The sequence below is a fragment of the Doryrhamphus excisus genome, chromosome 10 (genome assembly GCF_030265055.1).
Source record: "Doryrhamphus excisus isolate RoL2022-K1 chromosome 10, RoL_Dexc_1.0, whole genome shotgun sequence".
NCBI lineage: Eukaryota > Metazoa > Chordata > Actinopteri > Syngnathiformes > Syngnathidae > Doryrhamphus > Doryrhamphus excisus.
In genome coordinates, this window is record NC_080475.1 from 3,646,294 (window position 1) to 3,673,491 (window position 27,198).

At 40.1% G+C, this 27,198-nt stretch overlaps 2 protein-coding genes and 1 non-coding gene across 11 annotated transcripts in view; 2 read left to right on the forward strand and 1 right to left on the reverse strand.

Annotated features, from left to right (window-relative positions):
• The window catches only part of creb5b (cAMP responsive element binding protein 5b), an 85,510-nt gene extending 62,322 nt beyond the window's left edge, over positions 1-23,188 (reverse strand). For 5 of the 9 annotated variants that reach the window (XR_009131926.1, XR_009131925.1, XR_009131928.1 and 2 more), the window contains exons 1-3: positions 22,258-22,907; positions 21,012-21,126; positions 6,489-6,585 (exon numbers count right to left, since the gene is read on the reverse strand). The gene's annotated coding sequence lies outside the window, so the exon portion shown is untranslated. Of the gene's footprint in view, positions 1-5,497; positions 5,596-6,488; positions 6,586-10,910; positions 17,942-21,011; positions 21,127-21,216; positions 21,287-22,257; positions 22,908-22,958 lie in introns of those variants that run through there. The other 4 variants (XM_058085595.1, XM_058085596.1, XM_058085597.1 and 1 more) reach the window with 4 other exon arrangements.
• Positions 3,387-3,459, forward strand: trnak-uuu (transfer RNA lysine (anticodon UUU)). The gene has a single exon. It is a non-coding gene; the product is annotated as a tRNA-Lys (tRNA).
• jazf1b (JAZF zinc finger 1b) lies at positions 10,922-27,192 on the forward strand. The gene is made up of 5 exons (XM_058085602.1): positions 10,922-11,169; positions 20,850-20,922; positions 22,727-22,896; positions 22,979-23,148; positions 24,847-27,192. The coding sequence occupies exons 1-5, from the start codon at positions 11,055-11,057 to the stop codon at positions 25,021-25,023; spliced, it is 705 nt and encodes a 234-aa protein (XP_057941585.1). The 5' UTR covers positions 10,922-11,054; the 3' UTR covers positions 25,024-27,192.
• Positions 27,193-27,198: the final 6 nt, after the last annotated feature.

The following is a 27,198-nucleotide window of genomic DNA, read 5'->3' on the forward strand; positions in this document are numbered from 1 at the left end:
TTGTTTGTCTATATGTGCCATGTGATTGGCTGGCCACCAGTCCAGGGTGTACCCCACCTCTTGTCCAAAGACAGCTGGGATAGGCTCCAGCACCCTCCGCGACCCATGTGAGGATAAGCGGTAGAAAATGAATGAATGAATGTACATACAGGCTGCATGGCGGCCGAGTGGTTAGCGCGCAGACCTCACAGCTAGGAGACCAGGGTTCAATTCCACCCTCGGCTATCTCTGTGTGGAGTTTGCATGTTCTCCCCCGTGCATGCGTGGGTTTTCTCCGCGTATTCCGGTTTCCTCCCACATTCCAAAAACATGCTAGGTTAATTAGCGACTCCAAATTGTCCATAGGTATGAATGTGAGTGTGAATGGTTGTTTGTCTATATGTGCCCTGTGATTGGCTGGCCACCACTGTGACAGCTGGGATAGGCTCCAGCACCCTCCACGACCCTCGTGAGGATAAGCGGTAGAAAATAAATGAATAAATAAAAAAGATTAATTAGATCAATTAATTACAGATCAGAATTAATTCATGTCTAATCTCATTGTGCCGAACTAGGGTGTGATTTCCTTCTTTCTAGCTGAGCATTTGTGATGTAGCCTGTTCTATGGTAGGATACCTCCACAGAGCCTGGGTAGCTCAGTCGGTAGAGCATCAGACTTTTAATATGAGGGTCCCAGTTCAGGCAATATGACTTGTAAGGCAGTAGTAACCTCCCATGACCTGAACTCTGTCATTTAAGGGCGTACTCACAAGTAACAATAAAGTCAACCATGTTTGGTAGGTGTGAGGGTGATGCCATTTTCTGAAGTTTGTTGACCTTTTCCTTTGGCGGAATTGGAAGAAGAGGCCATGGGACACAGCACGATTAGCCATGCACGCCCACCATAGACGAATCATAGAATGACTTGTTGTTATAATGCAGTTAAATAGACAGATGACAGATAAATAGAAAGACTGAAAATGGCACGTTCCCTCAGTGTACATTTCCTCTCACAAATAATTAATGACAGTCGCCACCTTGCTCAAGAGCAATTATCACAACAACTCAAAACAATACCAGAGATAATCCACAATCGGGAAAATTGCAGTAATATATCTTTGCATAATTGAGGCGTATGAGGACATAGACTTCAAACCTGTTGAGTTAATAAGAGTCAAAATACGTTCCGGAAAACCAGCTGTATTGTATTCATTGTGCCGTACTTGAGAGCCCTTCGGTTCTCAGAGTGACCCCCAAGGGGTCCGAGAGCTACAGGTTTTGGTCTGCAGAATGTTTATTTTGCACTAAATGAATTCAGTTATGGCATATTCTTAAAAAGGTGCATAGTAGCTATGAATAGGAACCACTAAGTTCGACCCTCTAAGGAGCTGCTTGGGAACTAAAGTCCCAAGTCTAAAGTCACATTCACACTAGGCCAACCTAAAGTCTGGCATGTTTGGCTCGTGTGTGAATCCGGGTTCTGATCATAAAAAGTCGTCCAACGCGTGAATTGCGTGTTATTATTATTGTTATTGTTGGTGCACTGAGTCGGATCTTTCAACTATATTAACAAGTATACGGAATATTATACAACACTGATAAATACATGTTTTATACAACCAACATTAATTCCACATAACACATTTATGATTATTTCACCAACACCAGATGTCACGTGTACGCTACTTAGCAAATACGTCTTTTTTTTTTTTTTTAATGACTACAGACTATTTCCTCAAGCACAGTCAAAACACTCAAATATTGTGTTATGCTAAGCAGTGCTGTTTTTCCCCCAACAAGCTGTACTTCATGACCAAGCCTGCAGAACAGGGTCTGGACAGGGTCTCTCTGTCAGAGTACCAACTGGTCTCTCTTTCTGTCACCGGGTCGCCGTGGGCCCCCTGAAAAACTCAGCTGGTCCGACTTTGACACAACAAACAAACTGAGCTGAAGATGACAAGTTTCTGGTTTTTCCCCATTCTAACCTGTTTCTGGTTTTTGTCAAGCTCATTTGTCATATTTAACTACTGTGGAAAACAAAACTAAAAAAGAAAAGATGAAACATTTGTCTTTCTGTATTTCAAATAGATCGGAAATTCAAACCATATGAGGCTTAAAATGTGTAATCATTAATTCTGTATATTACCCAATGCCTCTCACACTCCACATAATCAGCGTTAAATATCCTTTGCTCAGAAAAAAAACACTTGGCTCTAATTTGATATAGATGTTTGAATTTAGCAAAGGAAATTTGGTTACACTTTGCATTAACTATAACCTGATGTCTTCACAAAAGGCGAAGGATTAAGGGTCCCGAGTTCAATTTCAAGAAAAAGGAATGAATTCTCCGGGTTGAGCGCATATTTGAATTTCAACAGCACATCAAGGGAATGAGTGGCTGGGGTGCAAAATAAAAAAAAAAAAAAAGGCGTATGGGGTTAAAGCAAGCAAAAACATGCACAGCAATTCAAACCCCCAGTTCCCCAACAGTCGGGGGGCCTTTGACAGCACAGGTTCAAGGTAGGATCACAGAAATCCCCGAGGCGGGAAACGTGGTCGTCTTCGACAATGTCTGCCCGGAAACCTCAGTTCTCGGACTCAGACAAAGACAATGACTAAGTCTACACCTGAGTTTTTTTGGTGCCTTCTGGTCTTCTATACCGCCGACAACTGAATGGGTAAGACTGTTGACATTTGACCTCGCCCTACATTTAGGCCGTAATTAGGAGAGGATGGTTTTACATTAGACACATGTAACAACCATCAAGAAATAAGCGGACGGACTCAGGGTCACGTTTCAACCTGCAGCTGGACAATCATCAAGTTGATGACTTGACGTGAGAAGTATGCCAATAATTAGTTCTGCATTAAGAATAAGTGCGGTTTTCTATATGTAACAGTAGGTTGAATTTGTGGTATTTTACATATGGGGGAAATTGAAATGTTATTATTAAAAATACCACACTGAAATAAGATACTTAATTCATTCAAGAGCATGTGTTTTCCCAGGGTGAATATACGGGTGGTCTTATACTCGAGAGATTTATACATGCAAACCAGGGGGGGTAGCTCCAATGCAACTTCTCCCCCGAGGGAGTCAGAGGTTTTTTTCCTGTCACTCACACATGGCAGGGACTTAAAGCCGTGACCCGGTGGGGTTAGGGTTTGGTGAGGAGGTTCTCAAAGGTTGTTAGCATGTTAGCAAATAACAGAATCTGAGTTGTGATGTAAATTTCAAAATAATGGTCGTCAACAGTAGAGTCATTAAATATATTCAATTAAATGGAATTGTTCAGAATTTCGTATTGTTATTAAAAGAGTTTGAATGGAGCATAAAACTAAGACAATTACTTGGCCATACTTTCAAAACTTAGCGGGGGTAGACTAAGGAACCACCTTAAAGAAGAGCCTGGATAGCTCAGTCGGTAGAGCATCAGACTTTTAATCTGAGGGTCCAGGGTTCAAGTCCCTGTTCAGGCGTGATGCTTTTAGTGGTGTAGTGACTTAGTAATCGATGGATTGTTGATGAATTGTTGTTCGCAAGGCATAATATAGCGAGGTTCAAGGTACTTAATTAACTAAATCAATCCCAGCCGTTTTTCAAAAGCCGTCCCTCTTGGTACCGACCATTTTTTTTATGATTTTGATATATTTTTCAAGGCAGACTATTAATATAATATCAGTAATATCAGTGCTTCTCAGTTATTTGTCATGGCCATGGCCCCTAAAGGACAGAAATATTTTTGCGCCCCCTAATTTGAAATAATGGAGAAACTGATCTTAGTTATATTTGTTTATCTGTACTGTACAAACTGAACTTGAAACTGAAAGCAGGAAAATGCAACAAAATGGAGAGCATAGAAGCGTATTTAAGAGTCAAATTGTATGTTGGGTATGTTGTATGTTCGGCTCAAAACTGCACTCTTTGATTGTGGAGTTGCATCATCACCTCTTTGTGCCCTCTAGCGCTAAAAAAAAAATTGCTTACTGCTTTTTGAAATGCTACATAAATCATTTTTTGGACAAAACTTCAAAACAGAGCAGGCATATTGAGATATTTTGTAATAGTTTGTTGTAACATTGCTGTCTTTGTATTAAAAATAACTGTAAATATTTTATACTAGATCCCCTTTTTTGTGACTACCAGAATCTATAATTGAGACGACCATAAAAATTAAAAAAAAAAATTAAAAATCCTCCAAACACACTTGATGTTAACATTCTCCTCCATCTACAGATCAACATTTGCAATAAAAGTGACAAATACACAGTGCTGAATCGTGAATACGTGGGCATCCACTGTACTTTAGGATGCTAACTCATGCTCAAAGGTACTCCAAAAGTACTGATTCAGACACAGTAATATTGTCCATCCATGCATCTTCTATACCGCTTATCCTCACTTGGGACGCAGGGGTCTCAGCTGACATGGGGCGAGAGGCCGGGTACACCTTGAAGTGGTCAATTTAGAGTTGCCAATTAACAGTAATATTGTAATATTAATCAAAAACACACTTAAATGACGTTTTTCAGTCACGGTTTTCCCTATAACACAGGATCAAACTCCCCCAACTGCTTGTCTGGAAATCAGACAAAGTGGACACGTTTAGGTTGTACACATAACAATAAATTGAGTACTAAGTCATGTCCTATAATAAATGACAATTAAATATATGACTCAGCAGCAGTTTTCACTCATAAATGTGATTTTTTTTTTATAGGAGTATGCATCCCAGAAGCAAAGTCATCCATACGCTGCTCTCTCAAATGTAAGAAGTCTGCTAAGTGCTGAATAAATAATGGTGTCATCAAGCTTAAAGCTTTTATATGAGGCGTTTGATTACTATAAATAATTAAAAAGGGGACACACATATCCATCTATACAATCATTTATTACAGCAGCATGCACCGGGACACAAGTGCTTATTGATAGCGTGTCACATAAACGTAATGACACCGGGGAGTAATCAAATAATGTGTTTTTTTTTTTTTTTTGCTAAAACTAGCACAAAACCCTAGCACAACCTTGCTCAAAGTAAACCACCAACAACCTCAAATATCGACGGATCTGCAGAATGACGTCATGATGTTCATAACGCTAATCAAAAGATAAAGAGGGCGTGTATTTATTGCAAAAAAACAAGCATCGCTGCGTTTCTTTCGAAATGCTGGGAGTCCTTTAGTAGCGGATAGAGAAGGTACGGGCTCCCCGGGAACCTACACCGGCTCTGCCTATCCCGAAACGGGACGGGCATGACAACGTCTACCGCGGCGTGAACAGTAAAGTATCCGATACAATAAAATACGTGCAATTATCTTTTTTTTTTGCAAACTTAACAGTTAACAGACAGGACGTCTGCAGCAAGTGACATTTAAATCCCAAATAACGTGCAGTGAGAATAAAACAACGAAAAGGAAACAAGCTGTTGCATTTTTTAAAAAAAAAAGTAGCCCGGGATGGCGCCCGGCTGCACGGCTGCATGCACTCTCTCCCCCTGTTGAGGCTTTTTCAACTCACCCAACAAGTGTAGAAAATGTGAAGCAGCCTCTCGGAAGAAACCACGTTGGACTGAGGAAAGATTACAATACGTTCTATTTAGAGAAGCATCACGTCACCTCCCCGGGTGACGTCACGTGGGATTCCTGAAGTTCTAAATCATTGCGGTCCGCTAGGAGGCGGTGATATGGGCGGGGCTTGGAAAGTGCACACACACCCAGAGAGGAGGGCCCCGGGCCGGAGTGGGTGTGGTCCACGACAAGAGCTCCTGTACCAGCCAATTATGCATGATGCAAATAGTGGCACTGGAATTGGACTAAACTGTGTGGAATAGTTAGAATCACAGTCTCTGTTCTTTTAATTAGTTGGAATTGTATAGTTAATTAACATGGCCAATTAATGTAATCTAACTTTAATGGTGTATATTAAAAAAAAAAAAAACAGCCTAACCCTAATGCCTCCTCGTCTTACACATGATTGGCTCAGATAAAATCAGGGGTGTCCGAAGCCATTTTCAACCCAAAAATTTTATATTAATTTTTACTAAAATATATAGATTTATATTATTTTTTAAGTATATTTTTATTAAAAATAAAATGAAAAAATATTAATGACATATATTATTACATTCATTCATTTTCTACCGCTTATACTCGAGGGTCACGGGGGATGCTGGAGCCTATCCCAGCTGTCTTCGGGCGAGAGGCGGGTTACACCCACGACTGGTGGCCATGCAGCCAATCACAGGGCACATATAGACAAACAACCATTCACACTCACATTCATACCTATGGACAATTTGGAGTCGCTAATTAACCTAGCATGTTTTTGGAATGTGGGAGGAAACCGGAGTACCCGGGGAAAACCCACGCATGCACGGGGAGAACATGCAAACTGGAATTGAACTCGAGTCTCCTAGCTGTGAGGCCTGCGTGCTAACCACTCGACCGATGTGCAGCCGCTAAGGCTGCCGCAATGTTTTGCAAATATATCTTAGCATACATTGACTTACCTTGGACTGAGTTACAGCATTCTTCAGGACCCAAGTGAACTCGAACCTATCCGAGCCGACTTTGGGCGAGAGACAGCGTACACTCTGGGCTGGTCACCTGTCAATCACACAACACATATAAACAAACATCGATATGGATTGTGGGAGGAAACAGGAGTACCCAAAGAAAACCCATTCAGCAAGAACATGTAAACTCCACACAGGGTCCAATTAAAAGTTTAACCAAATGTTGCAATACTTGGAAGTACAACCCAATATCAGGGATGATGTCATGTGACACCTTAGCAGATCTTGTATGTTGAAGGGTGTGGATAAAGACACTTGGCGATTTACTTTAGATCTGTGACTGTCTGGCTAGGTTTTAGAACCCAACACTGGCACTAGAGTATTACTTTGACAATATTTTATGTGCTGAAAAGTGAAAACAGAGCTACATTAGTACCTCTACTTGGTACATTAGCTTTAGCAACATTGGACTGTACCTTAAAGGGGACCTGTTAAGCTAATTTTTTGGCCCTTTGTATTAAGTTGTGGGCACCTATAGAGCAGCTCCACTCAATAAAAAATACCTAAAAACGACATAGAAAGACCTAGAAAGCTTTCTAGGTCTTCCAGAATCTGCACCTATTCCAGCTGTATTTCAAGTTGGCTTTCCAAAACATTCATTTTCTACTGCTTTTTCCTCACAAGGGTCGCGGGGGTGCTGGAGCCTATCCCAGCTGTCTTCGGGCGAGAGGCGGGGTACACCCTGTACTGGTGGCCAGCCAATCACAGGGCACATATAGACAAACAACCATTCACACTCACATTCATACCTATGGACAATTTGGAGTGGTCAATTAACCTAGCATGTTTTTGAAATGTGGGAGGAAACTGGAGTACCCGGAGAAAACCCACGCATGCATGGGGAGAACATGCAAACTCCACACAGAGATGGCCGAGGGTGGAATTGAACCCTGGTCTCCTAACTGTGAGGTCTGCGCGCTAACCACTCGACCGCCGTGCCGCCCTTGACGATATTTTATGTGCTGAAAACAAAGTGAAAACAGAGCTACATTTGTACCTCTACTTAGCTTTAGCAACATTCGACTGCACCTTAAAGGGGACCTGTTAAGCTAATTTTTGGCCCTTTGTATTAAGTTGTGGACACCTATAGAGCAGCTCCACACAATAAAAAAAGACCTAAAAAAAGACCTAGAATGCTTTCTAGGTCTTCCAGAATCTGCACCTATTCCAGCTGTATTTCAAGTTGGCTTTCCAAAACAATCTGTTTTAATTTTTGGTGCTAACACAGTGAAATCGGAAACGCCCATATAAGGAAGTGCGACCACTGTGATGTCAAAGGGAGCTGGCGTTAGAAAAAACTCTTTGAAACATAGCATTCAGAGCCAAGTGCTCACTTCCAAATGTGGAAACCTCATTATGTGAAACTTTAGCATAGTTGAACACGATAATACAACATTATAACAACATTTATAGGTCAGAAGAAGTGGGAAAAAAACATAATAGGTCCCCTTTAAGACACTTAAATAGACGGAGTTGGTATGGTTGCTGCAGAGATGGCAGTTCAATTACTAAACCTATAATTCTTAAGATGATATAATAACACTACCTTTATATTATACAGTTTGATTACACATTTATTTTAATAAAAACGCCTACAGAAGTTTTCCATGTAATCACGGATTCTTCGCCTTGAAACCAAGTGCGGTTGCTCCACACCGTTTTAATGTGTGCCTTATGCAGCACATAAGAAGAGATTTAAAGGGCTACTGAGTACCAGCCATTTATTTTGTCCCTGTGGTGCCAACTGGCTGTGATTTCTGGGGGTCCTCAGACACTGCTAGCGAAGCCACAGCCAGGGCTCCTGGGATTAATGACTCCTCACACACATTGAGAGATGTTTACCACTTGCCTGCGACCACTCGGCTAAGAGCACTGTCACCGAAACAATAACGCAGTCTGAAAAGCCCTCATAACTCAAGAGCTCCTCCGCCTGTGTCTTTTAACCAGAGCTTTAATCAACGTTTATGACATCCTTTTGTCTCTTTATTGCCAATATATTACCCAACCAGTCCAAACATTATGTTCTTAGAGAAGCAAGACTATTAAGGCAGGAAAGCAGCGATGCGGTTTGGGTCAGTGACCCACACTAAAGTCGATTTGATCTATATTATACTAAACCTTTTATTATTATGCCTTTGCGCAACACTTACGAGCATGTTCACCTTGGAAGGCATTGAAAGTGTTGCAGGAAGTGCAAAAGGTTAAGGGATCTATAAAGGCATTAAACATCAACAGTAGCTGTTGGAGATGATTCGATATTTGTGCTAGGACTTAGCAGTCCTGTCTTCATGGTTCTGTGGATTTATTCACTGTCTATTCAATGTGCTTACCACAGATCCATCCATGTTCGTGAACGTTCGAAACGTTCGGAAATGACAATTTCACATGTTAAACAGGTGATGTCAACAAATATTTGTTTAAACTCTTCTAGTGGACAAGGAAACAAAGTTATTATGATCATTTTTTGGCCCTTTATTGAGTATTGAGTTGAGTATTGAGTTGTAGACTCCTGTAGATCAGCTACACACAATAACCAGCACAGAAAGCTTTCTAGTTCTTCCATAATCTGCACCTATTCAGCTGTATTTTGTTGAATTTTGTGTATTTTCATCAAAGAACTTTTGCTAAAATTTTGGGCTCGGTTTTCGAGCAGCATTGCACGTATCAAAATAGCTAAATCCGAGTACCCAAATAAAGCGTCCTATACGCTGCTGGCTCACTAAATAACCCCCCACGGGGCCAAAGAAAGCTACATTGACAAAGAAGGTGAAAAGCGCTACTGAATTCGATTTCCCCAGGGTGCACGGGACGTCAGACTTTATTTTTCTACTTTGTTGTGGAAAAATGACTACTTTCTTATACTAATATTTTGACTTCTTTGTCATAGATTAATATTTAATTATTGGTAAAATATTATACTACTAATAATAATAATAATTATACTCATACTGTTATACATACTGTCATGTTATAATTGTTGTTTTCAGGGCTGCACGGAGTACGAGTGGTTAGCGCGCAATCCTCACAGCTAGGAAACCCAAGTTCGATTCCAACCTCGGGCATGTCTGTGTGGAGTTTGCATGTCCTCCCTGTGCATGCGTGGGATTTCTCCGGGTATTCCGGTTTCCTCCCACATTCCAAAAACATGCTAGGTTAATTAGCGACTCCAAATTGTCCATAGGTATGAATGTGAGTGTGAATGGTTGTTTGTCTATATGTGCCCTGTGATTGGCTGGCCACCAGTCCAGGGTGTACCCCGCCTCTCGCCTGAAGACAGCTGGGATAGGCTCCACAACCCCAAAAGACCTTTACTCTATTGACTAATATTGCTATAGAAATATTGCTATACTACTTTTGTGACAATTATATATAAACAGTTATGCTAGTGTGAAAGTGAAGCTATTATACACTACAAATGTTATCCTTGACACTTTTAATGACTTTTATGAGCCCCTATTTTTCACCAGTTCCAACAGATATTGCAATGTAAGAGATTTATCAGTAATAGATTATTGCTATTGTGGGCGTTGTGACACCACCTCAAATGAAAGCCCATTTAATAACACAACAGAGAAAATGATCACATATCAAACGATGAAATATGTATTGCCTTGCTTTTGTGTTTAATTGAAGTTCAAATAACCTATTCAAGTAAATCCCGTTTACTGGAAATAACAAATACATCTATTACCTCAGTCGCATTTATGAGCAAATTGAAAAGCAGTGATTGGTTGCAGCGCTACTCAGCAGTAACAGCCATAAATAAATGATGCCAACATTACAACCCGAGGCTGTCAAACCTTGAGTGCACAAAACAGCTTTCACCCAAGTGCTCAACAAGCCTAAAATGCATTCTACTGGCCCTCTGATGGCTTTCAGAAAACAAACAAAACTTCAGTGTCAAAATGTAAATTAGAACGAAGCCACGTTAACGAGTGGAGTCGTGAAGCGTGATTTTTACTTGCACAACACTGCCCCACTGTGGCTGTTTTTCTACATTGCATCCTTATTAGGTTCTCAACTCTGATCGAATACCTTTTTTATAATTAGCTTAGAAATGGTGATAGCAATGGTTTACTTCATTTCAAACATGCTTAAATTACAACAACGAGGATTATTTGCGTAATTCAAAATGCCTGAAACGAGTAGGAAGGGGTATATACTGTGAGAAACATTAGATAATGAATACAGAATATACAATATATAATAAAGTGTTTCACCATCATTGTTTGTGATTTAAGTATGCTTTTATAATTATTTCCCCACGTCGCCACACATTGATGCAAAACTATTTTACTTGTTTCCGGACACTGCTTTTGTTGTGAAGGCTAGCTACTCTACTTCCGGTGTCGTTACCTGTCTCTGGCGAATTTGACGCTGCTTCGACCGCACACCGCCCCTCGCTTGCCTCTCCAGCTGTTCCCACCGCTGGTGCTCCTTCTGCCGTCAGCCCGCTGCTGTGCCGTGCCGTGCGCCCGCATTTCCGATGCAGCAGCGACCATGACAGGCATCGCCGCTGCTTCTTTCTTCTCCAACGCTTGCAGGTTCGGCAGCTGCGGACTTCATTTCGACTCCCTGGCCGAGCTCATCGTGCACATCGAGGATAACCACATCGGTAAGAGCCGAACATGGGGAGCCACGGCCCAGCTAATTAGCCAGCTTGCCAGCTAGCACTAGCGGCTATGCTAGCGAGCTAGCCGGGTGGCTTCCTGCGCCTTGACAACCCTTGTTGCTAGGTGTGGTGTCAAGTGTTCGTGTGCTGCTACTGTACTTCCTGTCCATCACCCACGACGTTAACACTGTTTCTCCGTCTAGAAATATGTCGCGACGAGGCGACGACATCTTCACTCTTAACAGGAAGATGCCTTGTTGACGTTGCGCCCGCTGGCTCGTGCACATTATTGCGGCGCGAGGCCCTCCCGCCGAACTACCGGAAGTGTCTGTAGTTGACACGCAGAACATCACGCGGATTTAAACTTCTTGGGATTCCATTCCAAATAAAACTTTTTAACAATAAAGCACAAGTTAATGCCAAGATAGTATCGCCATATTTTGCAAAGTTATGATTTATTTATTTACCACATACTATAGTGTAGTACTATCTTCAGGGATGTCCAAAGTGAGGGCCAGGGGCCATGTGTGGCCTGCAGCTTGTGTTTACTGGCACGCAGCACAAGAAAAATTAAGCATTGAAACAAAATTTATAATGTAACTAGCAATTATGTTACTACTAGTACAAGTTATTAGTAATCACACTAATAAAAATCATCTAATAAGATGCTTTTACAGTGTATGCCATGTATAATATACCTATTTTAAATTGTAAAATATATAATTACTTGTCACTAATGAATGATAATGAAAGGAGAATAAAAACAGATGGAATTTGAATGGAATTGAAGTCAGTCTCCCCTTTAGCTTAGTTATCGGGCTACTACAGCAACCATGCTAGTGGTTGTACACTGTTATCGCTAGTAGTCTGACATGATGCATGCGTCCTTATGATCATATTTAATATTTTTGGTCACCCTTGCTGAAATATTATATTAAATATTATTCATTAATTTTCTACCGCTTTTCCTCACGAGGGTCGCGGAGGGTGCTGGAGCCTATCCCAGCTGTCTTCAGGCGAGAGGCGGGGTACAGCCTGGACTGGTGGCCAGCCAATCACAGGGCACATATAGACAAACAACCATTCACACTCACATTCATACCTATGGACAATTTGGAGTCGCCAATTAACCTAGCATGTTTTTGGAATGTGGGAGGAAACCGGAGTTATTATATATTATATTATAATATATATATTAAAAATATTTGAGGTCCCAGATTGTAAGAGTTGACTATTATCGCATATTTTGAAATTATTACTGACATAGGGTGAATGACATGTCATTGTGAATCTACTGTGTAGCATATCTAAATTATTTTTTTTGTCTGTTTATAAAATAAAAAACATCCTCTTCACCAAGGCTATTTAATATCGCAGGGGGCCACATTTTCAGTGGAACTTCCACCATTATGCCTTTTGTGTATTTAATATTAATGCAATTTGACCTCACTAAACGTCTAATACAGTCATAAATGCTAGATCTTCTACATGACAGGATCATTGTGCTGCAAAAATGTTAGCTAGTTTTTAATTGAACTTGTGGGCAAATCTGATGACATTTATGGACCAAATTTTCCAAATATTATTTCAAAATATATATTCACTGCAAACATCAAACCTGGGAAACTTGTTGCATGTGCTTCTACAAGACTGATATCAAAACAGCAATTAATAACACAAGCCTTGATGAGGTTTACAGTATAATACTATATGTAGCGCCTACTGTTCTATGTTTCTATATGCCTGAATCGAATAAAGCTTAAAAAAAACACTCCAATGTCTTTTAGTTCCATGTAATGCGTAGAGTAAATTCCCTTGCTCACAGTTTAACAGCTAAGTTCCTACATCTGTTGCCTCCATCTAATATTTCAGTGTCGTTATTGAAGCTGACAAGGCCCCAGCTGCCTGTGTTGTTCTTGTTTGTTGCTTGAACGGCTTTAATATCCTTTCCCCTCTCACGGGGCGCTGTGTGCGTGTGTCTGAGGTGTTAGTCGCGGAGGGAAGAAAAACGCCTCAAAATGACTTATTGGGGAATAATGAGGCAATTAGTTTGCTCAAGAGTGGAAAAACTTTGCAAACTCAAAGTCCCCCTTCCTTTGTGTGCTGGCCCTGTGTGCCCGCTCGGAAGAAGTGCGAGATCTCGCGCACCGTGCCAAGTGCCTGTGAAGCGTAATTACAGACAGAGTGCCTGATTTGGCCGCTCTTCCTCCCTCATCTGGTGGCCTGCTGCATGAAGCACATTCCCCCTTTGTAATTAGGTGCCTGGAAAACAAGCAATAACATTCTCCTTTCCAAGTTCCACGGCAACAAGACGGTCGGGTGAGGCTGACAAAACAATAGGTGGCGCTACCCTGCTGGGGTTGCTGCTCTCAGGAATATTGTACCGTAGCTCAACTTCAGTGTGAGTCAGTACTTTTGGACAATTTTATGCTGCCATTTTTTGGTAGAAACATTACAGTTTTCCATAACGTCTGCCCCATTACGCACCTTCGAGATAAACTAGAGGTACTTTCTGAGATCAAACATCAGCGATCTCTAACGTCAGAGATGTTCTTCTCAATGAATGGGCAAAATTTTCGATACTTTATATCATATACTTTAAGTAAGGATCGGGATCCAATGAGTATTTGAGCCTGTAATGCCCCATTATATAATAATAATAATAATAATAATGTAATCTAATACATTTTCACGTCATTATGTAATGATGCTACATTTAAAAATTTAATTATTGAATGAATTATAAAATACATTTTCCCGCATTTTGTAATAACTTATTACTTATTGCAAAAGTTATTACAAAACGTGTTGAAATGTACGCATTTTGTAACAAAGTCTTCAATATGGCAGAAGTTATCACAAATTATCGAAATTATGACAAAATATGTATGGGGTTGTGACATAATGACGTGAAAATTTGCAACATTATTACCTTACAGAGCCACACTAAAAGGGGCCCAAAAATTATTAAAAATTATTTCAAATTTTATTATCAAATTTTATCATCAAATTTTATCAAATTATTATTGGCAGAATAAAGTAAAAAAATATATATAATTGTAATTTTATGACAAGAAAATCAACATATTATGACAAAAAAGTAGTAATTTTAACGGGTACTGTCAAGCCATACAATATACCGCTCACTGTCATTTTAAGAATAGTGTGATTAATTAATTATGACCTGCAACTAATTGATCTAAGTCTCTTTTTTTTTAATCTGACTTATTTTGAAACGTGGCTTTATAAAGTAATATGTTTTTAAACAGAGTTGAACTTTGTATGATGTAATATAGCAGGATTAATTGTGGCTATATTAATAAGTACTTATGAATTTATATATTTTCCATTTTTTATTCCATAAAAGTTACTTAGTGTATTTGTTTGTTAAATAACAACAGTATCCCAGTATGGTGAGACCGGAAGCTATGCGGAAAAAAAAGAATCTGTCTATTTAATATTGTAAACATATTCACTGAGCTTTAACACAGCTTAATCAAGTACTAACATTAAAGTATGTCCTCATTGATCCAGTCATGTGATGTAGGAAAAATTTGACGGTGAAATATTTGCTTTGTTGCTAAGTAACCGGTCCTAAATTGACCAGAGGCACACTGCCAGTGTGTTTATTAAAGTGTGTGTGTGTGTGTGTGTGCTGCTGATGGCCTGCAGTGCCCAAAGCTTGGTCACAATCAGTCTGCTTGTTGCCAGTCGTCACTGCAGCCTCATTTAGAAGATTTTGCACTCCTTCACCCAAAAAAAAAAAAACATGCGGAAGTAATAAATTTGAAAAGCACTAACTAGTTCCCTGATCTGTGCACCTGGTGGGCCTAATTACATTTCCCCATCCCCCGACACCACTGCTCCTGTTCCTGTGCACTGACTGTGAGACCGGGGGCGGGGCGGGGGGTCTACCATGTCTGCCTGAACATATCACATATTGATAACACACGTTAGTTCATTGACTATTTTCATTGGTTGATGTGAAACTAAAAACGGAAGTAAAATTCATCCCCTCAATCTACTTGAAATTCAGTTTTAGAATTAATATTATGAACAGAACAGAAAAAACTAATACTGCATGTAAAACGTACTTAATACTTGCGTAAAGAGAGATAGATATTTTATCAACTCATTCAATCCTAGCCATATTTGATTGACTGATTTTTGACAGCACACAGAATATTGTGTTCTAGGGCTATATAGATATGGTATATAGACTCTCATCTTTTATCAGAAGAAAAAGCTAGTTCATACATTTGTTTTTTATTATTTAGTAATCAGCAGTAGAACGATGTTTCAGCAAAATATCAGTTCCCAACAAAAAGGGATAGAAACGGCTTTTAGTGAAAAGATACATTTGAAGGATAACTTTCAGTTTGACATAAATTTAGTCAAAATATATAAACAACTATTCCTTAAATAAACCATAAAAAAATAGTTGTTTTACATGAAAATAACTATTTCTATTTACCGTTTTCACATTTGGAACTAAACCGTGGGTGTGAATGCATTCAAATTTGAAATATTCAAATGGGAAAGTTGCAGGCCGAGTTCTTATAAAATTCACTTCTGCTACCGTGTAGCCGTTTTCCCAGCTTAAAATTGTACCAAACATGCTTCTCTTCTATGGTGGAGTTGCATAGACATATTTATACATTTATGGGAGAGATCGGACGATTAATAAAAATATATATATATAAATGCATTTTCTGTTTGTTTGATGGCGTCCACCTCGGAAAAAGTAACAAACAGGGGGTTAAGTTTGACTTTGTAGACAACGGCTCTGTTGTTTTAATTCCAGCCGTAAATAAAGTGTACGTAAGAGAGCGCCCATGATTAGCATTCGTCTTGTACAAAATGGCGGCGCGTGGAGAAGAGGCCACCAACACGTTGAAACTTATGTCAATTACTCAAGTTACGCCTCGAAACAAAGCAAATGAGTTAATCTCAAATGAGTTAATCTCCGAGACCTACTAACACCTACTATCTATAGCGATTGGTTGACCAACCTGGACACTTTTATAAAATGTATAGTGCCAGCCTCTGTTCTTGCATTGCTGTTCAAAGATAGTTCTAGCATATTTGCATGTACTTTAATGGGCTTCATTTGTTTAGTTTCTGTGTCCTTTCTCCGTACCTAAAATAATATTTTTGTCAAATAATAAAATATACATTACATTTCACTACTGTGGAGGGACCCTGGAGCATGCAGTATGAAAATGTCAAAATAAGTGCCTATATGAAAACGAATATTTTTGACGGATCATCTGACCTACCTCCTGTACATTCAGTAAGTTGCCAGACGGAGCTGGACTACTATGTTTCATTTCCTCCACATCATAATGAATGGCCTGTGCCACCACTCCTGCTTGTGTCCCCCCCCTGCTGATCACAGCCGCCATAAACATGTCACCGTAATGCTCGCCACTCGCGCCCTACCCCACCGTGCATCTGGCCTTGAGGGTAGGACGGGGAGAGCCAGCCAGACGTTGCTGGAAATGAGAGGTGTGTGTGTGTGTGTGTGTGTGTGTGAGTGAGCGAGTAAGAGAGAGAGGGTATTGGATGCAGGGGGAAGGGTCATCGAGGGCTTTGTTAGAGGCGTCACTTCCCCCCTTGTTGCCATTGGTAGTTTTGTTGATGGCCACTTGGGTTCCTGTTGCACGCTGTCATAGGTGCACTAATGTGTGTGTCTCACACGCAAGCCCTGAGCCGCCATTTTAAAAAGTAACCTTAATACTACATTCATTCATTCATTCATTTTCTACCGCTTTTCCTCACGAGGGTCGCAATGGGTGCTGGAGCCTATCCCAGCTGTCTTCGGGCGTGAGGCGGTGTTACACCCTGGACTGGTCGCCAGCCAATCACAGGGCACATATAGACAAACAACCATTCACACTCACATTCATATCTATGGAAAAATTGGAGTCGGCAATTAACCTAGCATGTTTTTGGAATGTGGGAGGAAACCAGAGTACCCGGAGAAAACCCACGCATGCACGGGAAGAACATGCAAACTCCACACAGAGATAGCCGAGGGTGGAATCGAACTCGGGTCTCCTAGCTGTGAGGCCTCCGTGCTACAATTTGGAGTCACCAATTAACCTAGCATGTTTTTGGAATTATGGATTATTGGAGAAAATCAACCTAAATACAAGTCTGGAAATGATGGGGGCGCCAAACTGAATCATTTCTATCAATGAATCAGTTATTTATATGTCAGTAACCTGTGCTAACACGCTAACAAAATTTTGACCACCAAGGTGGACCACCGATGGAGTTTGATTAAAGAGTTTCCCATCACGGCCCTCCTGGTCCTGCCGCTGGCGCCCCCAAAAGAATAGCAAAAGCTGTAGGGAATTGGTCCCCGCAGACCTTCCATGTCCGCTGTGCCCAAGCGAGGTGTGTGTGATTTACGGTGTGTGGGAACAGATTGATCCACCGCTGTTGGGAGCGAGGCTGACGTTACACTCACAGAGGCTCATTAGTGATCTTCTGGGGGGCTCGACACGACTATAACACGACTCCCTCGGCCTGCCTCTAGCGTTTGGCAGTCTTTCCATGACAGTGGATGGAAGGTGTCCTTCTCACGGCATGTGCAGCTAATGAAATGCATGCTTTGGCGCTGTTCTCAGAGCTTTACCTGCCAGTGTCATAAAACTGTATGTTATCATCAGGGAATCAGTGCATGATGATGGGATGCTTCATTAGGTTCACAATACATAGTCATTATAAAAAAGCTGCATTCACAAAGATGATAATGCAATTTTTTGAAATGATTACAAAAGTACATGTGCTACATGACCACTCCAGGGTGTACCCCGCCTCTCGCCCAAAGTCAGCTGGGATAGGCTCCAGCACCCCCGCGACCCTCGTGAGGAAAAAGCAGTAGAAAATGAATGTTTTGGAAAGCCAACTTGAAATACAGCTGGAATAGGTGCAGATTCTGGAAGACCTAGAAAGCTTTCTAGGTCTTTCTAGGTCGTTTTTAGGTATTTTTTTATTGAGTGGAGCTGCTCTATAGGTGTCCACAACAAGCCAAAAAATTAGCTTAACAGGTCCCTTATAAGGTGCAGTCGAATGTTGCTAAAGCTAATGTACCAAGTAGAGGTACAAATGTAGCAGCACACCCCCCTACCCCATTTACCTACAGGTGTTGGGTTTAATTTCTTAAAACATTGTGCTCCGTGGCTGCACGGCGGTCGTGTGGTTAGCCCGCAGACCTCACAGCTAGGAGACCGGGGTTCAATTCCACCCTCGGCCATCTCATGGATAATAGATTTTGAGACATGATTGGTGGCAACTTGAAAGTTAATATTTTCTTAATTATTAATTAAAACTTGTACAAAGGGGCTGCACGGCGGTTGCAGACCTCACAGCTAGGACACCAGGGTTCAATTCCATCCTCGGTCATCTCTGTGTGGAGTATGCATGTTCTCCCCGTGCATGCGTGGGTTTTCTCCGGGTACTCTGGTTTCCTCCCACATTCCAAAAACATGCTAGGTTAACTGGCGACTCCAAATTTGTCCACCAGTCGAGGGTGTACCCCGCCTCTCGCCCGAAGACAGCTGGGATAGGCTCCAGCACGCCCGCTTGTGAGAATAAGCGGTAGAAAATGAATGAATGAAGGAAGCTGATCATTATTATTATAATAATTATTATTCCGGGCTGCACGACGGTGGAGTGGTTAGCGCATAGGCCTCAGAGATTGGAGACCGGAGTTCGATTCCACCCAAATTGATTTAGTTTTATCCAGAAAAAGTGGTATAATTGCAAAAAACAAGTGTCGTTCTACTCAAATCGACAGTTTAGCGACAGATACACGAGGCTTTATCGTGCTTAGCATCATCTACAACAGCCTGAGGCGTTTGTAAGCTGCGGTGAGTAAACGAGCTAGCAGATGGATACCAGCGTCGGCGTTCGACCACACGGGGGTAGCAGTCTTTCACGGGAGACGACGAGGCTGAGCTGCACACAGCAAAGCTTGAGTTTTTATGGGCCGTCTCTTCTCCCACGTGGACGCCGCTGTGAGGAGTGTTTGAAGTCAGGCCTGCTTCACCTCGGGGTGTGGAGATTGGCTATTGTTGCGCTTTTTTAGCACGGCTGGACGACGTTGGATGTCTGGCTCCTAGTATACTGGACTCATGAATGAGCAATGCGGTGGCTGTGTTGAATAGCGGGACTGTTGTACAATACCTAACTAAAGGGAAACTCGCCTAAAGTGCGCTGCTGGGATAATTTCATGGTTTTGGTCTCAGACAAAATCACAGAGAATAAATTACTCACTGTTATTGAGCCAAGGGACGTACAGTGTTTTTCGGTTAACAGAAAATTCATGCCATAATTTTGCCTCGGGTTATGTAGATTTTCCAGTTTGTGTCCAATATGAAGTGCATTTTGTCGTGTTGTTAATACACTTCCTTATTAGCATCCTGTTAGCTTGGAAACCGCCACATGGAAACAGAATTGATGAGACATGACATTATAATTATCATTACATGGCATGATAGAGTGAAAAACCCTCCCATTTGGTGTGGAAGTGGTCAGTTTCAACCCCTTTCTTTAAGTTTAGTTTGTTAGTTTAGTTAGCTTTAGGTTGCACATTGCAATTGTGCAATGTGGTGTAAACAAAGAATAACAGGAGTGTAAAGGTAACTATAGGGGTGTTATTTCATGTATGCGGGGCTCTACTAATGGTAAAAATATGCTAATTTTAGCTGGCATACCTGCATTTGCGCCGGTAACTCCTCTCTACTCTCAGAAGCGACGTACTTTGTAACAGAAAAACTTGGTCTTGTCCAGAGAAACATCTACCAGGGTTCTGAAGCTAAACTCAACCTTCAAAATGACCCTTTCTACATTTCTGCTCGATTTTGTAGCTCTCTAACATGATAGAGTGAAAAACCCTCCCATTTGGTGTGGAAGTGGTCAGTTTCAACCCCCTTTCTTTAAGTTTAGTTTAGTTTGTTAGTTTAGTTAGCTGTAGGTTGCACATTGCAATTGTGCAATGTGGTGTAAACAAAGAATAATCGGAGTGTAAAGGTAACTATAGGGGTGTTATTTCATGTATGCGGGGCTCTACAATGGTAAAAATATGCCTCTTTTAGCTAGCATACCTGCATTTGCGCCGGTAACTCCTCTCTACTCTCAGAAGCGACGTACTTTGTGACAGAAAAACTTGGTCTTGTCCAGAGAAACATCTACCAGGGTTCTGAAGCTAAACTCAACCTTCAAAATGACCCTTTCTACATTTCTGCTCGATTTTGTAGCCATTTGTAGCTCTCTGGCATGATAGAGTGAAAAACCCTCCCATTTGGTGTGGAAGTGGTCAGTTTCAAATCCCTTTCTTTAAGTTTAGTCTAGTTTGTTAGTTTAGTTAGCTGTAGGTTGCACATTGCAATTACGCAAAGAATATGTAAATATGTAAATGGTAAAAATATCATAAGCAGGATTTCTATGTGATATGAATCTTACTCTTACTTACCGTGGTCAAGTCTGGAATCATTTCACTGCGATAAACACAACGACTCTATAACTTCTTAGCATATCTGCATGTGTTGGTTTACACAATACCAACATGGCCGTTGCATCTGCTCATTTTTCAGCATGTGGCCCTTTGTGGAAAAAGTGTGGACTCGCCAGGGCTATACTATTAACTACGTTGTTTTCTTCTCCTTGCTTAGACACAGACCCCCGCCTTCTGGAGAAGCAGGAGCAGCAGCAGCCCACTTATGTCGCCCTCAGTTATATTAACAGGTAAACAAATGCTATATATATATATATGTATATATAGTATATAAAATGTAAGCCATACAAAGGTTGTGTGTACATCAGTGTGTGTCTACCAGCATGTTTAGACGTCATCTGGCGAGTCGTAAAGAGGAGCCGCATCAGGATTCGGTAGCTGGTAGAGCCGGCAGTCAGCTTTGATAAGGAGTCTCACAGCCGCTACCTCCCAGCCTGCGTGAACACATGTTGGTGTGGTTATCACTTCATTTGAGGATTCCACTTTAGCTTTAACAATTTTTTATGACAAGCATTTAAACCTACTGTCCATAAACCCCTTCTTGATGTCTTTTTTATGGGATTGGAGATGCTTTTTTTTCCCCCAAAAAAAACCTCAATGCACTAAAAACACATGTTAAAATTAGGGCTGTTAGTTAATTAAAAACATTTCATCACAATTAATTGCATTTTGTCCATAGTTAACGCATATTTAATAATTTAATCATAGCTAAAAACATTTTATCTATAGTAAGTAGGGGTGCAAATACATCAAATTTTATATAATGGAATGTAAATTCTGGAAATATCTGCCATTATTTTATTCCAAACTAATATACACTTACACATATTTGAATATGTAATGGTAGCGGCGACTTATCCAACTTTTTAACGGTACTTGAACGCACCGTCGTTCTCTAACGCTGCCCATATGTTCTGCTATATTGTATTTAAGCCTGTTTATTTTCACCTCATATTTACTCCTAAGTGCTGATACTATGTGGGAAATAATAATAATAATAATAATAATAATAATAATAATAATAATAATAATAATAATACATTTTATTTGTATAGCGCTTTTCAAAATACTCAAAGACACTTTACAGAAGAGTGAAGTTGAATAAAGCAAGTAAACAGAATAGAAGACACACCAAAATACAACATTCATTGGTTAATACACAGTTAAAACATGAGTAAAAGCGGGGCGGGGCACAGCAGTCAGATATAAAAAAGTTAGACATTAAAAACAGATTTAAAGAGGTGGGTTTTGAGTTGTTTTTGAATGTATAAAGGTAAAAGCTGATGACCGTATTCGGTGCTAATGTGCATATCTGTGGTACACAACCTTTCTGAAAAAAAGCAATGGTGGTTCTGTCTTCTATTAGTTGATTGAATGTGATATTATTCCGGTTATAGAGTTGCACAATCCGTAATAATACAAAATTAGATCGCTACAATGTACATATGTTTTACTAACGTGTTGACTAGCTAGCTAGCGTACAAGCTAATGCTAATTAGCGCTATTGTCTTTGACATTAGCCTCCAAATAGCTGTCATCGGCTATGCTAATTTTAGCTAGCATACCTGCATTTCGCGCCGGTAACTCTCTACTCCTAGAAGCGACGTACTTCGTGACTTCTTGTCCAGAGAAACATCTACCAGGGTTCTGAAGCTTAACTCAACCTTCAAAACGACCCTTTATATTCATTTCTGCTCAATATTTGTAGCCGTTTCTAGCTCTCTAACATCCGCTGCGGTTCCTTAAACTACGGCGTCTGCCGAGGGTCAAAACAGGACGTGCTCACGTTAATGGCGCGTCAAAAAATGGCGTCCTTAAAGGGAAAGTGTTACCATTTTTTATTGCGGCTAATTAAGCCAATTGTTTTGTTTGTGTGCATTTTTATGTCAATTTTCAAATTATGTAGCTGTAATTGTTGCAATTTCACATATTTGTGTGAATGAATGTATGGGAAACACTAGATTATGTGTCAAAATAGTCTTTTGTCCATATCATGTGAACATGGGATTTTTGGTCCCGCGTCTTCGCCTGCAGGTTCATGACTGAAGCTGCCAGGAGAGAGCATGAGGCTCTGAAGAAGAAGATGCTGCCCAAGTTGTCTCTGTCTCTGACGGGCAGTCTGTGTCGCACCAGCGGAAACCTCACTCCTCCCGTCACACCCCCCATCACGCCTTCCTCATCCTTCCGCAGCAGTACACCCACAGGTGAAGCGTCCTTCTCCATACTGCCATTCATTCACACTAAGGCTTTTCTAATACACTCTCACCTTTTTCATTCCCCACACAGGTAGCGAGTGCGACGAAGAGGATGTAGACTTCGAGGAGTCCGACAGCGACGAGTCGTGGACCACAGAGAGCGCCATCAGCTCGGAATCCATCCTCAGCTCCATGTGCATGAACGGAGGGGACGAGAAACCCTTCGCCTGCCCCGTCCCCGGCTGTAAAAAGAGATACAAGGTTTGGGCTGTTAGTGTTAATTTTGTTAGCATTAAGTCCTAATTAGCATAATGGAGTATATTAAACAAGAAAAAAATATATAAAAAAATAAAATCCTCAAAGCAATAAAGTAATTATTACAAAAATAAACTCATAATAATACAAGACATTTTGATAAAAAATAAAGTCATAACAAGAATAAAGTTGTATGGCTTCATTGTACAAAAATAAAGCTATAATATTGCAATAATAAATTGGTAATATTACAAATAAAAAAAATACATTGAAATATATAGTAGAATAATGATTTTACAAATAAAAAAAGCCCTTATTTTATAAGACTACAGTCCTAATGCTTTTTTAGGTCGTAATATTACTAGAAGAATGCCATAATTTAGTAATATCATGAGTGGAAAAGTCCTTATTTTACAAGAATATATTCAAAATATTGCAAGAATAAAGTGGTAATATTTTGACCAAAAAAATCCTATTTTTTGGACAAAATGAAGTAAAATAATAGCCAAAAAAATCATCATTATACAAGAGTAAAGATATGATATTTTGAGAATAAAGTAGTAATAGTACAAGAGGGAGAAATGGCCTCATTGTACAAAAAGAAAGTTGTGATATTCTAAGAATATTTAGCAAGATTAAGTCATAATATTATAAAAATAATTCGTAGTAATATCAGGAGAAAAATGTCACAATGTATCTAAAATAAAGTAATATTATTAGGGGAAAAAAAATCATCATTTTGCAAGAATAAAGTGGTAATATTAGGACAAAAAATTCATCTTTTTTTGGACAAAATAAAGTAAAATAATAGCCCAAAAAATCATCATTATACAAGAATAAAGATATGATATTTTGAGATTAAAGTAGTAATAATACAAGAGGGGGAAAATGCCTCATTGTACAAAAGAAAGTTGTGATATTCTAAGAATAAATTGGTCATATTGCAAGAAATGTATATTTTTACCAGGAAAAAGGAGCCCTCATTTTGCAAGAATAAAGTCATAATATTATTTTAAAAAAAAATAGTAGTAATATCAAGGGGAAAATGTCACAATTTATCTAAAATAAAGTAATATTATTAGAAAAAAAAGTCTTCTAAATAAATTAATAGTGTTGCAAGACTAAAATAGTAATATTACGACAAAAATGTCATCTTTTTTTTGGACAAAAAATACAAGAATGACATATTTTGAGATTAAAGTAGTAATACTACAAGAGGGAGAAATGGCCTCATTGTACAAAAAAAGTTGTGATATTCTAATAATATTTAGCAATACTAAGTCATAATATTATAAAAAATAATTAGTAGTTATATCAGGAGAAAAATGTCACAAATGATCTAAAATAAAGTAATATTATGAGGAAAAATTCATTTTACAATAATAAATTAATAGTGTTGTAAAGAGTAAAGTGGTAATATTAGGACAAAAATATTTTAAATGTATATATTTTTTTATTAATTATTATATTAAAATTACAATTGGTAATTTTTGTTTAATTGGTAATAAATTTAATATATTTTTTTAATTTTTTAATTGATGTACAGTCCTGATCAAAATTTGAAGACTGTTGAAAAATTGCAAGATGCCCAAATGTTCTCAATTGGCTTTAGATGGTCCTATTGAAGAAAGTCTGCCTTTTGACGCCCCTGCACCAGACCACTTTGTATTCTAAGCACATGTCATCCTCCGTGCTTCTTCCCAGAATGTCAACGGCATTAAATATCACGCCAAGAACGGCCACCGGACCCAGATTAGGGTCCGCAAACCCTTCAAGTGCCGCTGCGGGAAGAGCTACAAGACATCTCAGGGTCTCCGCCACCACACCATTAACTTCCACCCGCCCATCTCCACTGACATCATCCGTAAGATGCAGCAGTAAGGGGAACGATGGAGCGCCCTTCTTCCTAAACGTCCACCATCACCAGCAGCAAACGCTGTTTCTTCTTCTCTTCACTTTGCTCCAACTGTGACACTAAGAGTCCATCATTATTTTGCATGCTTTAAAAAGCATACTATTTTTTTTTGATGTTCTTAAAGTAGTCACAGTTTTGCGGTTTGCACATTTAAGCTATGAAAATGTACATTTTTTAATTTTTTTTTAAATAATTTTTTTGGACCTATGGTGCTTGTTGGCGAAAAGAGTTTTTTTTTTAGCATGATGTTTTGCATTATTCAAACAAAGTGGATGTGCCAAATTCGGACCCCATTTGAAGGCAACATTAGCTACACCCGCACGATAACGATATAACTTATGCTACACAACGCTGCCAACCACAATAACGAACATATTAATACACGTGCCTAATAACGGGTGGCCATATTTTTATTTTTACATCACCCAACTCAGGTGACGTTTGCAAGCATTTCAGCAACGTGTTCTAACAGTGTTCAAAACCTCATTTTTTTTTTACATTCATTCCTAATACTGAAGTAGTTTTCTCCTGATTACTTTATAATGTGGGATTTTTAAGCACTTTTTTTTCTCTCTTAACAAGTTGCCAACAAATGAGCATTTTTGCCAAACTAACGTTCCTGGTGTATACGTATTATGTAAATAGAAAGTATCCAAGATCTACTGTTAGGTGGTCTAGTCTTGTGATGTTTGTCCTTGCCTTGAATTATCAAATCATTCCAGATCATGACAGCGGAGGTAAATGGGTGTTAAGAGCAAGGGGTGTCCAATATACGGATCTGGGAGCCCTGCATGGGAGGGTCTCGTCTTGCTAAAAAGGACTTTGTACAAGTTCATCATTCATTTGACCGAAAGAATCGTGGATACAAGCGGCTGGAATGAGTTTCCACCGTAGGGTAGCTGGACTCACCCTAAAAGATGAGGAGTGAGGAGCGAAGTCATCCGGAAGGGGATCAGAGTAGAACCGCTTCTCCTTCACATCGAAAAGAGTCAGTTGAGGTGGCTAGGGTATCTAGTCCTCCCTGGTGAGGTGTTCTGGGCATGCCCAGCCGGGAAAAGGCCCCAGGGCAGACATAGGACACGCTGAAGGGACTATGTCTCACAGCTGGCCTGGGAACACCTTGGTGTCCTCCCAGTGGAGCTGGGACCGGGAAGTCTGGGCTTCCCTACTGTTGCCCCTGCAACCCGGATAAGCGGAGGAAAATGAATGGATGGGTGGCAGTGGATGCTGGAGCCTATCCCAGCTGTCTTCAGGCGAGAGGCGCGGTATACCCTGGACTGGTGGCCAGCCAATCACAGGGCACATATAGACAAACAACCATTCACACTCACATTCATACCTATGGACAATTTGGAGTCGCTAATAAACCTAGCATGTTTTTGGAATGTGGGTGGAAACCCAAGTACCCGGAGAAAACCCACGCATGCACGTGGAGAACATGCAAACTCCACACAGAGATTGCCGAGAGTGGAATTGAACTTGGGTCTCCTAGCTGTGAGGCCTCCGTGCTAACCACTTGAACACTGTGCAGCCGTTGTCAGTCCATTCATTCATTTTTTTACCGCTTATTCTCAAGGGTCGCGGGGGTGCTGGAGCCTATCCCAGCTGTCTTCAGGCGAGAGGCGGGGTACACCCTGGACTGGTCGCCAGCCAATCACAGGGCACATATAGACAAACAACCATTCACACTCACATTCATACCTATGGACAATTTGGAGTCGCCAATTAACCTAGCATGTTTTTGGAATGTGGGAGGGAACCGGAGTACCCGGAGAAAACCCACTCATGCACGGGGAGAACATGTAAACTCCACACAGAGATTGGAATTGAACCCTTGTCTCTAACCACTTCCGTGCAGCCCTTTTGTACAAGTTTTAATTGAAAAATCTTAACTTTCAATTTGCCACCAATCATGTCTGAAAATGTATTTTCCACTGCATGGCATGGATGTTTGCATTTCAATGGAGAGTTGTGACAGTATTGTACTGCCAGATGTCTTTTAACAGTGTACAGTGAATGTATTTACGCTTCAAGTGCATTAAAGTATATTTTCATATGTTTCTGGAGAGGAAAAAAAAACAACTTGTATTTCCTCAAAAAAAAAGCTGCTTCGTGTAAACTTTTGTTATGTTTGGAATAAA